Genomic DNA, 13,306 nt, shown 5'->3' with positions numbered 1-13,306 from the left:
GATAAAAACTCACAGCTGCTGCACACGTTGTTTTACAACGTTGTGAAGAAGCAGCCAAAATAATTCAGGCTATCATTAAGAGGATTCATCACTGTCTGGAGGAGGAAGAAGAAGGTGACCGTCAAGCTGGCCTTAAACGTTCCGCGGTAATATTTCAAAATAAGAGCCTTGATTGACATGATGTGTATGACTGTTAGCATTGTCAGGATTTCTTATGGTTTGATGCAGAATTTTAGGCTCCAGACTCCAATTTATGACTGTCAAACGGAATATAATGAAAGAAGTATAAATAGAGTTAATAAAATAGACAATGAAGAGAATAAGATCAGAATAAAAAGCAATAAATCTAAACATCTGATGTGTAAACCATTGCTGTGTAGACATCAGCTTATACGTATAGGTTTTAATACTCTCCTCCACAACAACATCTCACAGGAAATATTTAACAGTTTGCTGATCTATATTTACGTGCTGTTACTTTTGCTCTAATATTGATGTATCAGAACTAACAATGTAATTATGTCACACATGAAAATATATCAGCACAAGGGGACATTTTACTGCAGAACGAGGACTTTTACTTTGATAGTCTTTGATTATTTCAATGTTGCGCTTTTACCTAAGTCTGATTTTAAATGCAGGACTCTTACCTGATTTAAAAAAAAAAACAACTTTTTGCTCCACTGGCGTTAGCTCGTGTTAAATGTGGCTTCTTTTAACGGCGTATAATTAGTAGAACAGTCAAGCCGCCATCTTTGAAACTCTTGAAGCTTTTACTATGAAGGGACGTCGTTCTATTTCTGTGTCGTCCTGCTTGTTTCAGTCTGACTTGACGCTGGAGGAAGAAGGTGTCCATGATGACAACTTTAAAATACAAACAGTAGCGAGGGGTGTGTGGAATTAACCTGCTAGCAGCTATTTAGCAAACATGTTTATCAGCCGTTTCCGTCGCGTGTCGTCTACATTAGGAACTAGCATAGCGGGCTAACGTTAGCTAGCCAGCTAGCATGAACTCGGGCTGCTTTTGTTTACATCCAGTCCTGATGATGGGCCTGGAGAGGTGTGTTAGCTAACCCCGCTACCCGACGTGTCTGAGGGAAAGTGTCATCCTAACAGCCCGCAGCGACAGGACCGGGGTCGCCCATCCAAACCGCCGCCACCTTGGGGGTAAGACCACCGGCAAAGCTAACTTTACCACTCAGATTCAGCACTTGTTGTGAGTTAGAGCTAACGGTAGAGCACAGCAGGTAATTGCTTACAGGTAGGTGACATTACCTTCACAGCGCGTGGAGGGATACTGAAGCGGCCTTCCTGTTAACATTTACTGCTGACGTCCACTTTTTTATGAACTGAATATTACTGAGAATATAGTAAATAAAAATAAATATTGATATCTGCCCATAAAACTGAATAGAATATTTGTTTTTGTTTATTTCCCTTCATGTTGCAGCTGCACAGCAGGCTGAGATCCTGTTAACGTCTCATTAAAATACATTAATCATGTAAAGCATTTTAATATTTTAATTTGAAAACCTGCAGTTCAGTTTTTTTTTTTTAAAATTGGGTTCCCTTTATATTTTGAGTAGTAGTATTTGTTAGGAGTACTACAGTGCATTATATGAAATGAATATATGTATTCAGGCCTGAAAATAACAGTTATTATCAACCAATCTGCTGATTAGGTGTCAGATTAATCAATTAAAAATATTGTTTATAAATGTCTTCCCAGAGGCCAAAGTGAGATTTACACGTTTTATTTTGGTAAAAAATCAGTTTTACTGTGAATTATGACTGAAAAGTGTCGTTGTCTGTTGAGAAGCTGAAACCATCAAATGAGTTGGATTGCGCATTATTAAATAAATAGATCAATAGGTTGTTTTTTGTCAGTCAATGAACGGACTGATTGTTTCAGAGTTCTGGTTCATTTGTGTATAAAAGATTAAAAACAAGCAGAAACAACGTGACTGCATCTCTTCTTCTTTCTCCTGAGTAGAGCTGAAATGATCAGTTTATTCATCGATTAGCTGCTAACAGGAAAATAACCTGCAGCTGTCTTCATAATCAGTCATTTTGGTCAGTTTTCAAGCAGAAATAGTGAAAATATTTTGAGCTTTCAGCTTCTCAAATGACAGAATTTTAATGGACTGCATCTAAAACTCTTTGGTTTTGGACGTTTGAAAACGTCCCTGCAGGCTCGTCTTTAACGCCTTTCAGAGGAGTGATAAAAAAACATGTCAGTCATGTTGGTGTGTGTGTTGCAGTGATGGAAGTGTCCTCTCAGGATCCTCCTCTCATGGCCATGGACCTGTCAAAGGGCTTCTCAGTCACCCCTCTGACCCGCAGCCACACTGAAGCCATGGACCTGGCGAAGAAGCCCGAGTGGTACCACAGACGCCTCCCGAGCTGCAGCACAGAGATCAGCTCCCCGTTCAGGTCCAGAGCCTCGTCCTCCTACAGCTCCCTGCACCCCGAGCCCGGCGCGCCCGTCCACTGCAGAGACATGGAGCAGCGCTCGGAGGCTTTAGGGAACTACATGAACTCGTCGCTGGACCTGTACCGCGACGGAGTTCACGGCAACCTGTGGCATCCGGGTTTCTACGGGCCCGACCAGGCCGGCGGTCCGGTCCCTGAAAGCAGCGGCGGGGAGGAGAGCGACAGCGGCTCTGATGTTATTTTCCTGGTTTCCTCGGCGAAGGAGCCGCTCCTGTGCAGTCCTTTCATCCAAGACAGCGTGAGGCACATCGTGGAGCCACTGTCCCCGGCCGTGTCCTCTCTGGACGAAGGCAGAGGGTGCTATCACCTACCTCAGCCTCTGAGCTCTCCCAGTCCCGACAGCTCGTACTCGGAAGACTCCTCAGACAGCTCGGTGGACATTCCCGTACATCACACCAGACCCATAGTCCTCCTGTCGGACCTAAGCGCCGTTTACGGAAACCCTGTCGAGTCTCCGGTGGACATTTCGAGCGACGACAGCGATGTCATCGAAGTTTCCGTCACTAACGAAAAGAAGAAAAGCAACACGTTTCCTTGTAAGAAGAGTCTGGAGAGAGAAACTCAGAGTGAGGATGGAAAAGCTCCACTGCGAGAAGTTCGACGAAGTACCAGGATCAGGAAGCCCGTGTCTGACGTACCTCAGTTCACGTGCAGCGCGTCTCGCCACAGTCTGAGGAGACGAGCCAAAAACGACGCCGTGGGCATCTACAACGAGAGCTGCGACTCTGACGACGTGATGGAGTACGCCGTGAGGCTGTCCAGCTCGGACGCAGACGAGTCGGTCTCGCAGCCGAACGTGCCGCAGAGAGCGAGCAGTAACTCGGAGGAGTCCGGCGTGGACGGTGGGACGGACGGGAAGTCACCGCAACAAGAGACGCACGAGCAGCAGCCTCGCCGCAAAGCGTCCTGCACGAAAAGCATCAACCATAAACGAAAGAAGCCCCTCACCATCCGGAAGACCAAAAAGTTAAGAAGAACGGAGCAGAAACCACCGCCGGAGCAGCGTCAGGCGAGCAAGTCAGCAAAGACAAAAACTGTCGTGAGGCGGAAGAAGAAACGGCGAGCGCAGGTGAGACCCTCTGCTCAGTTTCCTCCCAGAGAGCCGGAAATCAAGCTCAAATATGCAAACGTCAAAGAGGAGAAGAAGGAGAAGAAATCAGGCAGCTTCTGCCCCTTCGTTCACATGGAGAGGAGGACGTGCACCGTGGTCAACTACCAGGAGGAGGAGGCGTCGGTGAGGAGCAGCAGAGGGGGGCAGCAGCAGACCGCCTGCAGGTCGCTGTCGGGGTTCGTTCCCAACACTTCCTGTTTCCAGCTGGGCCGGTTCGGCTCGGAGAGCAGGTGTCAGGCCACGCTGCTGTGCTGCCTGTGTGGTCAGACCGCCAACGCCATGGGCCTCGGCGACCTTCACGGCCCCTACCATCCCGCCGGCCCCGCGGTGGACTGCCAGGACCCAGAGCACAAAGAGGAGGAACACTCACCTGGACCCGTCAAAAGCCATTCGCCGAACTGCTCAGGTGACGGTCGAGATGGTCACGACCGCGCCGCGGTCAAAGGTGTGCTCGAGAGCCACAACCACTCTCTCCCAAAGGTGCCTCTCCGTCTGCACGAGTGCTGGATCCACGAGGACTGCGGTATCTGGTCCGCCGGGGTCTTCCTGGTCAGGGGGAAGCTGTACGGGCTGGAGGAGGCGGCGCGGCTCGCACAGGAAACCGTGAGTCGCTGAAGTTCACGTTTACTTTTGTCTGATGTTCTGCGCTGATCATTGCTCTGAGCATCAGGTTTAAAGTGCGATTCTGACGCTGTCTAAACGGGACATTTCACAGCACTTCCTGTAACATGACAAACAATGACAACAGTGTAGAATTCTGAATCCTTTTTCTGCCTTTTCTTTTCATTAATCACATTTTAAATGTCATCAAAATTACTGAAACATGCCCAACAAAACTTTCCTAAAGCCCAGTCAGGACAAAACAGGACAAATAAAAGCAGTCAATCGTCTCATGTGAGACGCTGAAACCAGAGAATGAGTCGCACTGAGACCAAATACTGTGTGAAGTTACTGTGTTTTGCCTTTGTAGGCAGTATTAAGATTTAGGGGGTCCAGCCAAGACCAGGACAGCCTCAGACCAGCATGGACAGAGGTGTCCACACACATACATACACACACTTGTCTGTGCTTCTCATCATGTGAGGACCATCGTCTTCACTCTTCATAGTTTGATCTGTGTTGTGCCTTTCACAGTACACAGTACAACGTGTGCGTACTAACACAGTATGCAGGATGTAGGATAAGTATTTGGTTAGACTAGCGACCCCCAGAGGCCACGCAGCTCCTCACACTTCATTCACAGACACGTAGTTAATTTGACTCTGATTTGACTCCTTCCTCCTTCCTTCAGCTGGAAGTTTTGAACACGTTTGTACACAAAACAGGGACCAAAATCACTGCGTTGGACGTGCGTGAGGACGACTGAACCGTGTGTTCAGATGCACGGCAGTGATTCTGCATGATGCATCAAAGACGATGAAGAATGGACGCCGTGTCTGCTCTCCGTCTCACCGTCTGCTTGTGTTTTCAGGTGTGTTCGGCGTGCCAGCAGACAGGTGCAATAATGGGCTGTTTTCAGAAGGGGTGTCCCAGAAACTATCACTACAGATGTGCCATTCAGTCAGGTATGGTATGACGTCCGTCCCGTCCTCTGCAGGGGACTGATAAAGTGATGTTTGGATGGCGAGAGCTGGAGTCGCTGGCGTGGGAGGGCCGTCAGAGCCGCTCGGCCTGAAATGACGGAAACCTTTGTGTGTGTGTCTGTGTGTGTTTTTCAGGATGTGTGTTGAACGAAGACAACTTCTCCATCAGATGTCCAGAGCACAAGGTAAACAGACATGAGGTGTGAGGAGCTGCCAGGCCTCTAGGGGTCGCCAATGTAACCTGTAGGCTCCAAACACTTCATCCTGTGTACTGTCAGTATGCACATGCAGTACTTTGTGTTTCTGTAGTGAGAGCAACAGCACATTCAAAGCAACACTGATATTTATTAATAAATAATGAATTTAGCATAGAAGAAGTCTCAAACGACAGACAAAAGTGGCCAAAAGTATGTGGACACCTGTGTCCATTTTGGTCTTGGGCTGTTTGTCCTGGTCTTGGCTGGACCCCCTAAATCTTAATACTGCCAACAAATACACAGTATCTACATACAGTTTTTGCTCCAATCATTTGTTTAAGTTGTGTATGTGCATTTATCTGATCAGATCTGATCATCACTTTTCCTGCTCTGGATAAACGAGTTTGGTACATTTGTTTGTTTCCAGCTGATGTTTGTTTGTGTCCAACAGAACAAACTGTTCACAAGCGGAAGCAGACAACACAAGAGATGACGCCAAAGGCTTTCGGGCACTGGAGGTAAATAATATTTCTCCTTACACGAGTTTTAGTGGAGTCGCTGCAACAATCAGTCAGTTGATCAACAAGTGGCAGCTCGCTTAGAATTAGAAAACGTATGAAACAGTTTCTGTCCAGAAATACATGTCGTCATCTTTCATGTCGTTGTTTTCACAGAATGATCCACAGATCTCCTCAGGGTGCGACGTGATCTGCCTGATTTCACCTCTGCAGTTTTATAACACTAATTAAAGTGTGTGTGTGTGTGCGTGTGTGTGCGTGCGTGTGTGTGTGTGTGCGTGCTCGAGCAGGAGGAAAACCTTCTGGTCAGATTTCACTCGTCATTAAAGGCAGATCATCCAGGGGCCACTTCAAGATTTTTATAAGACGTGTCTTTGTTCTGTTTCTAAGCTGTGTGTGTGTGTGTGTGTGTGTGTGTGTGTGTGTGTGTGTGTGTGTGTGTGTGTGTGTGTGGAAGTGTGTGGAAGTGTGTATGGCTATTTATTCCTCTTCCTGACGACCCGCTCTTGGACTAGCTGCGTCACAATCCGTTTATTATTTGAGCGTAATTATTCTATTAGAGTTTAAATGCTTTATTGATTTGTTGTATAGAATATGATATCTTTATAAAAGGCCACTTCTTTTCTTTTTACAGGTTTTGTACTACTTTTCTATCACTGTTAGCGCTTCATCTAACCCGCATAATTTATTCTCATCAAGTTGCATGCACAGTCGATGTTTGCTACCATGCACTTTATAGTATAATTTTACTCTTAGTTGTTATTTATGTCTGTCTGTAGACTTTCGTTCTTCCCTTTTTACCTAAATTATTTAAAATTTAATATAAAGCTGCACTAAGCAAGATTTGCATATAATAACAAGGGATTTCTGTGGCTGCGACAGAGACATCCCGCCCCCTTCTGAAGAGACCACAAACTGTACATTCACCGTAATTTAGCAAAGACGCTCCTGGTGTCGGGTTTGGATGCTCCTCTGCTCACAGGAGGTGAAACTTAAGATTGACAAATGGAACAAAATGTCCAGAAAAGAAGCAGATGTTCAGTTGCTGAGATAGATTCTTCTGTTATGTAAGTTTAGTTAAAGGGTCGGTTCAGTGAAAGCACTCAAACACAAGTGCTGTGACTCAGTTTAATGACGTTAGAAAGGCTGAAACATTAAGTCAGCTGACACGCGGACAAACCATCTGAATATCTCTTTGAAACTGCAGTTCTCATCATTTTCTGCCTTTGAGGGGAGTAAACAGGAAGTGTAAAGCTGCCACGGGCGGTTTTGGCAAATTAGCACAATGCAAAGTACGCCGAAATAGCTATTAGCACTTCCTGTTTACAGTGAACCAAAGCATGCACAGACAGCTGTTGATGGATTTCTCTGATCCTGACGAAAACGTAAAAATGTGATGATTCTGAATGAAGTTCTGTCGTCAGAAAGAACGTCTGTCTGTGATTTCTGAAGCAGGTTTGTGGCTTCAGTTTGAAAACGTCCACAGGTCGAATATGTTTCTGTGTTTTCGGTGAACTGACCCTTTGAAATGTTTAATGTGTCGTCGCCGTGTAGAGCAGCTTTAAACATCCATGTTTGTACGAGCTCCTGTGTTTCAGTTCCCTGTGCTGATGGACGGATGGCAAGCGGACAGTTACAGCGTTAACTGTTCAAAATGGAGGATTTTAAGCAAATTGTTGGGAGATTGTTTTCATGCCTGCACTTTCTAATATTTGAGAATTAAAAAGATAATTAATGTTATTTAATAAAATCAATAAAACTGAACCCATGTCTTTCTCCTGTAATGGAAAACTGATTTAGACTCGCTGACTTTTGCTGTGAACTTCTTTCTGTGTTTGTTTTGCAAAGCTCTCCTATATAAATGTTGTTTGTGCAGAAACGGGGATCCTCGATCGTTATTGCTCCTACACAGGAACAAAATGTTCTTGCTGCAAGGAACCAAGTGTGTCTGCGATTTGGCAAGTCACCAAATACCTGAAGGGGTTTGTGTGATAGCGGTGTTTGTTTCCAGTGCAGTTTGACTTATTTCACAGCAGAATTACTTTACCCAGAGACAAATGAAAACCTTCACTGAAGTGAAACAAGTGTGATATATCACATACATGTGCAATTTAAGTCCACACATGAGTAGTATGTGAGATAAGCCTTTATTGATGCTCAGAGGGGAAACAGGTGTTGCAGCAGGGAGAGAAGTAAGAACAGATAAATTAAACTCAAAATTACAATATACCAATGAAATGAACAGCAAGCATATACAGCAAATTCTCAATAAACAACATGAACATTACATGCTTTGATCCCACCTCTCTAATCAATGAAGTTAATGTTTGTCATGATTTATTTAATACATTTTGACAATTAGCACAATTACTTGGCTTTAGTGTGTTTAATAATTTGGGACAGTATTTCTATCTTCTTTTACTTTTGGAAAATACTCTCTTTACTCGCTACGGGGGAGAAATCCGGTTTTACACCAAAGTCATGAAGTAACAGTACGGCGCATGTGGGACCAGCAGTGTGGTGCGCATGCGCAGTAGGTCTCCGGAGACCAACGAAGGTAAGCGGCGTCTCAACGTTTTTCTTTATTTCAGGTTCGTAATGACTCAAAACTTCGTTGAAAGTTACTATAGTTTGCTTGCTTATGCTGAGAGATAATTTAAGATCAAGTACAAGAGTATAATGAACCGAGAAATAATTTGTTTCGCTTTTTGAAAAGGTTTTTTTTCCCGCTGAGAGTCGCAGAAATGGCGGCGACACTCGTTTATTAGCTAGCATACTAGTGGTGAAATGTTAGCTTGGGCCACAGGTCTCTAATTGTAAATTATTTGTCATATTTTAAATGTTTCGTGTTTGGGGTTGTAAGAAACCGTTTTAGAAAGTGAACTTTGCCAAGATGTTTGTTTTCAGGTATTGTTATGGGAAAGTACAAGTCATGCTAAGGTTAGCTAGCGTTTGTGTGCTGGTGTGTATGAATCTGGAAAACGAATCTGGAAAGTGTATGAACGTTTAGAGAGATAAAAAGTAGTTGTGAATACTGGTTAAATGGAAAAAGGACCAAAAGGGACCGCAGACAGTAAATTCTGAATAAGATGTGAATCTATCACTGTAGTGCAGGATATCTCTTTTGGTTTGTTTGGTCTGTTTCTCGCCTCAGATGTGATTTATGGAGCTGTAGTAGAGACAAAAACAGCTCTTTAATTTCAGTTGCTTTAGTTGTTTTTGTTATCACAGTGGAGCGGCTGAGCATGTGGGCAGTGTGCTGCTGCCACTGCATCACTAATCCAGAACAGTTACACTGTCACACCAAGCTCTTCTTTTTGAGTCACAAACCCACTTTGATGGAAATCTGTTCCAACACGTTTGTCATAGTGACAGAATCTATCTCTGGAAGCATTTTACAGCCCTTCGTCATGTCATTATCAGGCTGTCATGTTGACCTGCCGGTGATGTTTGAATCCCAAATGAATGGCTCTTTTTGAAGGACTCTTAACTTGATTTGCAAACGGACACAAATCCAAAAATCCTGCTGCTCTGTTGAGCAGCCACAGGTGTACATAAGGGTCAAGTTAACTCGAGATTCAGAGAGCCAGAAACAAACCGAGCTGGTCTTGTCATGTGGAAAGTGTTTGTCACCTCCCTGCTCTGCCTTGTTGAACTGGAATAGCCTTGCAGCCGGAGACTGAGCGAGGATGAGGATGCTGTTACCATGGCATCGTTTTAATACAGCGTGTATGCAGGTCACAGCGGCTGGTGCTTCTCTCTACAGCTGAAGATCAGGTCGATTGTTTAATAAAAGATCGAGAGAATCATTTGATTAAAGGGGAGGTGACCTCAGACATTCGTTCTGATGAATCCGAGGAATCGTGCTGACTAGGAAATTGATGCAAACTGGGATCAGGTGGTCAGTTACTTGTCGTTGTTACGGTGTGTTTAGACCGAACGTTTTTCATGTGGCATGATTGTATACAAAGACAGTGCAAAGCTGCAAATTCAGCTGCCTCTGAAGAGTCCATTCATTCCTGATTATGGACACCTCGAGGGCATTATCCCACTTATATCATGGTCACTTGGTAAAGAAAAAAAAGACCACTTCATATCCATCAACGGATGGCGTGAATTTGGTGCAGAGATTCGGATCTTCCTCAGCAAGAACTGCAAAAATGTTAGTGATCCTCCGACTTTTCAGTGGCATCGTGAAACACACATTTTGTGTTTTTGGTCTAAATTGGCAAAAAACTAGTTAGCAAGTGTCAGCAAGCTGAACTGAGCTGGTGAACATTCCACCTGGTAAATATTAGCATAATAGCATTGCCATTGTGAGCATGTTAGCGAGCATGGCTGTGGCTTGTCAGGGCTGTAATTCTGTCCTTGTTGTGCTGTCTGTTTGGCTTTATATTGTGGCTGAAATGGACCCGTCTCAGTACAGTGTTTATGCCTGCAGCCACAGATGAAGCCTCCTCTCTCAGTTCCTGTTTATCTTCTTTCATTGCTTTGCCTTTGGTTCCTTTTTATTGTTCTCCTTTCACCGTTTTCCTTATCGTTCTTATGCTCGGTCCTCAGTGCCCGCCTCTTTACCGTCGCCATCCCTCGCTCAGGCTGCAGGCTTATCTCAGCTTTTAGGACCGACGGGCTCTTCTGATCACAATCCTCCTCGCTATCTCTGCAGCACAGCTCTGCTGCTTCAGCAGGTGGCTCAGCACAAAACGCTGAAACTGACACAAGTCGCACATGAAGATAGCTCGCAGTTTTCCGCTCTGTGTTTTCTTTGGTAATATAAACAACGTGCATACATGTCGAGGTCGTCGAGATCAAATTGTCTGTGTTGTTTGTGAGCTCACATAGATCATCATAATTTAGGGCCTCATGCTGTGTCAGCGGTGCTGCTGAGATGTGGATGGGATGAAAGGTCAAAGCAATTTGAATTTTACAAGAAAATGAAAACTCATTTGAGGAGTTTGTGTTTTTTTGAATGTTGAAGCCTGCAATATTTGACCCTTTCACAGCCTTCGCAACACATATTTACTGTTAGTGTTCTTCAGAGGACTTCGCTTGTACTTTTACTTGCATACTTGTAGTATTCCACACGAGTAATCTCGTAATACTAAAGAGCCTGATGACCATATAAATTTCGGGTATATTCAGGTTTAAATGAAGAATTTGACCTCATTTCCAGATGTTCAACATGTTAAAGTTTTATTGAATAAACTCTTTACAAGGTCAGTAACTAAGGTTGAGTTATCATCAGAATTTGGCTGTTGTCATTTTGGGAATGATTGATGGTTTCTGTTGTGTATTTGTATTTGATTGTGGTGTTACCTTTCAGATCATGGGTTATACATGCAGAACTACAGTACTTCCAAAGTAACGCCATATTCTGGCATGGTCTCCAACCCCTGAGTGCACTGCTAGTAATAATATTTTGGTTGAATTTCACACTGGATGAGGAGATGTGGTCAGTCATCTAACAGAAGACGTGACTGATTAGTCTTTGGTTGTGTTGGTGATTTGCTATACTGTCATATTTAGGAGAATAGCAGTCTTATGGTTTTACTCACTTTTCCACGAGCCCTCTTTGTTCTGTCTGCACAGTAAAGACATTAAAAGACATCGAGCTCCACCTGCCCACAGATGGTGATAATGAGCTTGTCCTCCACTTCTGGAGGTCAGGAGAATCTCAACACTTTAACACTGAGATTCTCCATTTTGTTCACTCTACTTGGACATGAATTCATTTAGTATGAGTTTGTCAGTTGGTCGTGTGTTCATACCTTTGTGCTGGTGGCAGACGTCCATCTGTACATGCGTCCATCCCATTCTTGTGAACATGATATCTCAGGAACACCTAGAGGGAATTTCATGACATCTGGCACAACAAATCATGCACCAATCATGGCAAGATTTCACACAAGGGTCTCACAGGATAGAATGAGGAAATGATAGCATTTTACATCCAAAAGGTCAATGCCGCTGTGACATCATATCGCTCCACAAAAGCACTTTTCTGGCCATTACTCAACACCATAACTCAAGAACAAAAGGTCAGATTGTGACCACCTTTCACCTTTGGTCAGATACTGAATTGGTGACACTTATCTTGGGCGTCCACCTTGAAGCTGTAATGATTGTACAGGTCTTCTGTAGTCCGCCTTAAGCTGATTGGTTGTGCTGATATTGATCTTCAGGTGATTGTCGCTGCTCCATGTGATGAAGCTCTCTATCAGTCCTCTGTCCTCCTCTGGAAAAATAGTCTCTAAGTGAAGACAGCATGTTTCTCACTGGCCATTATTCACTGATATCATAACAATATCTACCATTTCACATAAAACATACACCTATTCTTAAATTTCTTCAAAGTCTTGACTGCATACATCATGAGAGTCTGGACAGGCGTGGATGTAAGCTGCGATGTGACTGGTTGGCAGAGGCATAAAACCTCGAGGTGGTAATTGTACCCTGTCTTTGCAGTATTTTGTCTAAATGCTGCTCATGCTTTGTCACATTGGTTTTGATGTTTTTTTTAATTGGCTTGTGTTTTCTCAAAGTGCAGTGCATTGAACTCTCAGGGCCACCGTGCTCGAGACCTCAAACACAAGTAATATGTAATTTTCAGACTTCTGAAATCTGCTTTTTAAACAATTCTCATCAAATTATGAAAAGTCATAAAGTATCAAGGTGAAAACTATATTCATTTTTTTTAGCTGTTAAAGAGACAATTGGTGCAAACAGAGGAAACTTGGAGTGATTTGGTCCTAACCATCCTTTTATTTCCTAAAATGCTTCCATGCCACGTCATTCCTTTGACAGATCTTAACGCAGACTCTCTCCCCTGCCTCCTCGCTCGTGGTGAATATGTAAACATGGTGCTGGGACAAACACTGGGATCAGTGAGTGCAGCGCTCAGCTTTAATTGCTATGCTGAACATGAAGTGTTGCCTGATGATTTGCTCTCCAGCTCAGCTGCATTTGCCTGTTTTCTCCTCCTTTGGTTCCTTTATATTCAGGCAGACTGAGTTTGTTTTGTTGGACTTGCATTGCAAAGTCTAATTTTCCCGTCTCTGTCTTCTCATGCCATAAAAATGCTGTGTGATGTGCACGTCTGCAGTCAGGTTGGATTTATTTCCTCTGTAAGGGTTTTTCGCCTCAGCTGGGCCGATCTACTGTTGATGTATGGATTTTTTTTTAACTGTAACATATCAGATTTTGGTCTATCTAGGTGGGAGTGTTATGTAATTCAGCTTCCAGCAAGATTTTTGAGGCAGACGCTGCTCATTACAGGCGAGCCAGAAACATGCCTCAGTGGTTTTACAGCTTCATGGGGCATTGTGAGTTTATTGGGGCATAATTATGTGACCGACATACAGGAAAGCTTGATCTAATGTGCAAGGTGATCAGTGTTTTTCTATC

General features: G+C 44.0%; 1 protein-coding gene across 1 annotated transcript; it reads left to right on the top strand.

The window, feature by feature from the left end:
- Positions 1-807: 807 nt before the first annotated feature.
- Positions 808-7,778, top strand: LOC139344119 (uncharacterized). Its single transcript, XM_070982063.1, has 6 exons — positions 808-1,167; positions 2,262-4,207; positions 5,076-5,169; positions 5,323-5,372; positions 5,836-5,902; positions 6,059-7,778. The coding sequence occupies exons 2-5, from the start codon at positions 2,264-2,266 to the stop codon at positions 5,875-5,877; spliced, it is 2,130 nt and encodes a 709-aa protein (XP_070838164.1). The 5' UTR covers positions 808-1,167; positions 2,262-2,263; the 3' UTR covers positions 5,878-5,902; positions 6,059-7,778.
- Positions 7,779-13,306: the final 5,528 nt, after the last annotated feature.

This window comes from Chaetodon trifascialis, chromosome 15 (genome assembly GCF_039877785.1).
Source record: "Chaetodon trifascialis isolate fChaTrf1 chromosome 15, fChaTrf1.hap1, whole genome shotgun sequence".
NCBI lineage: Eukaryota > Metazoa > Chordata > Actinopteri > Chaetodontiformes > Chaetodontidae > Chaetodon > Chaetodon trifascialis.
This window is presented reverse-complemented; position numbering and strand designations above follow the sequence as displayed.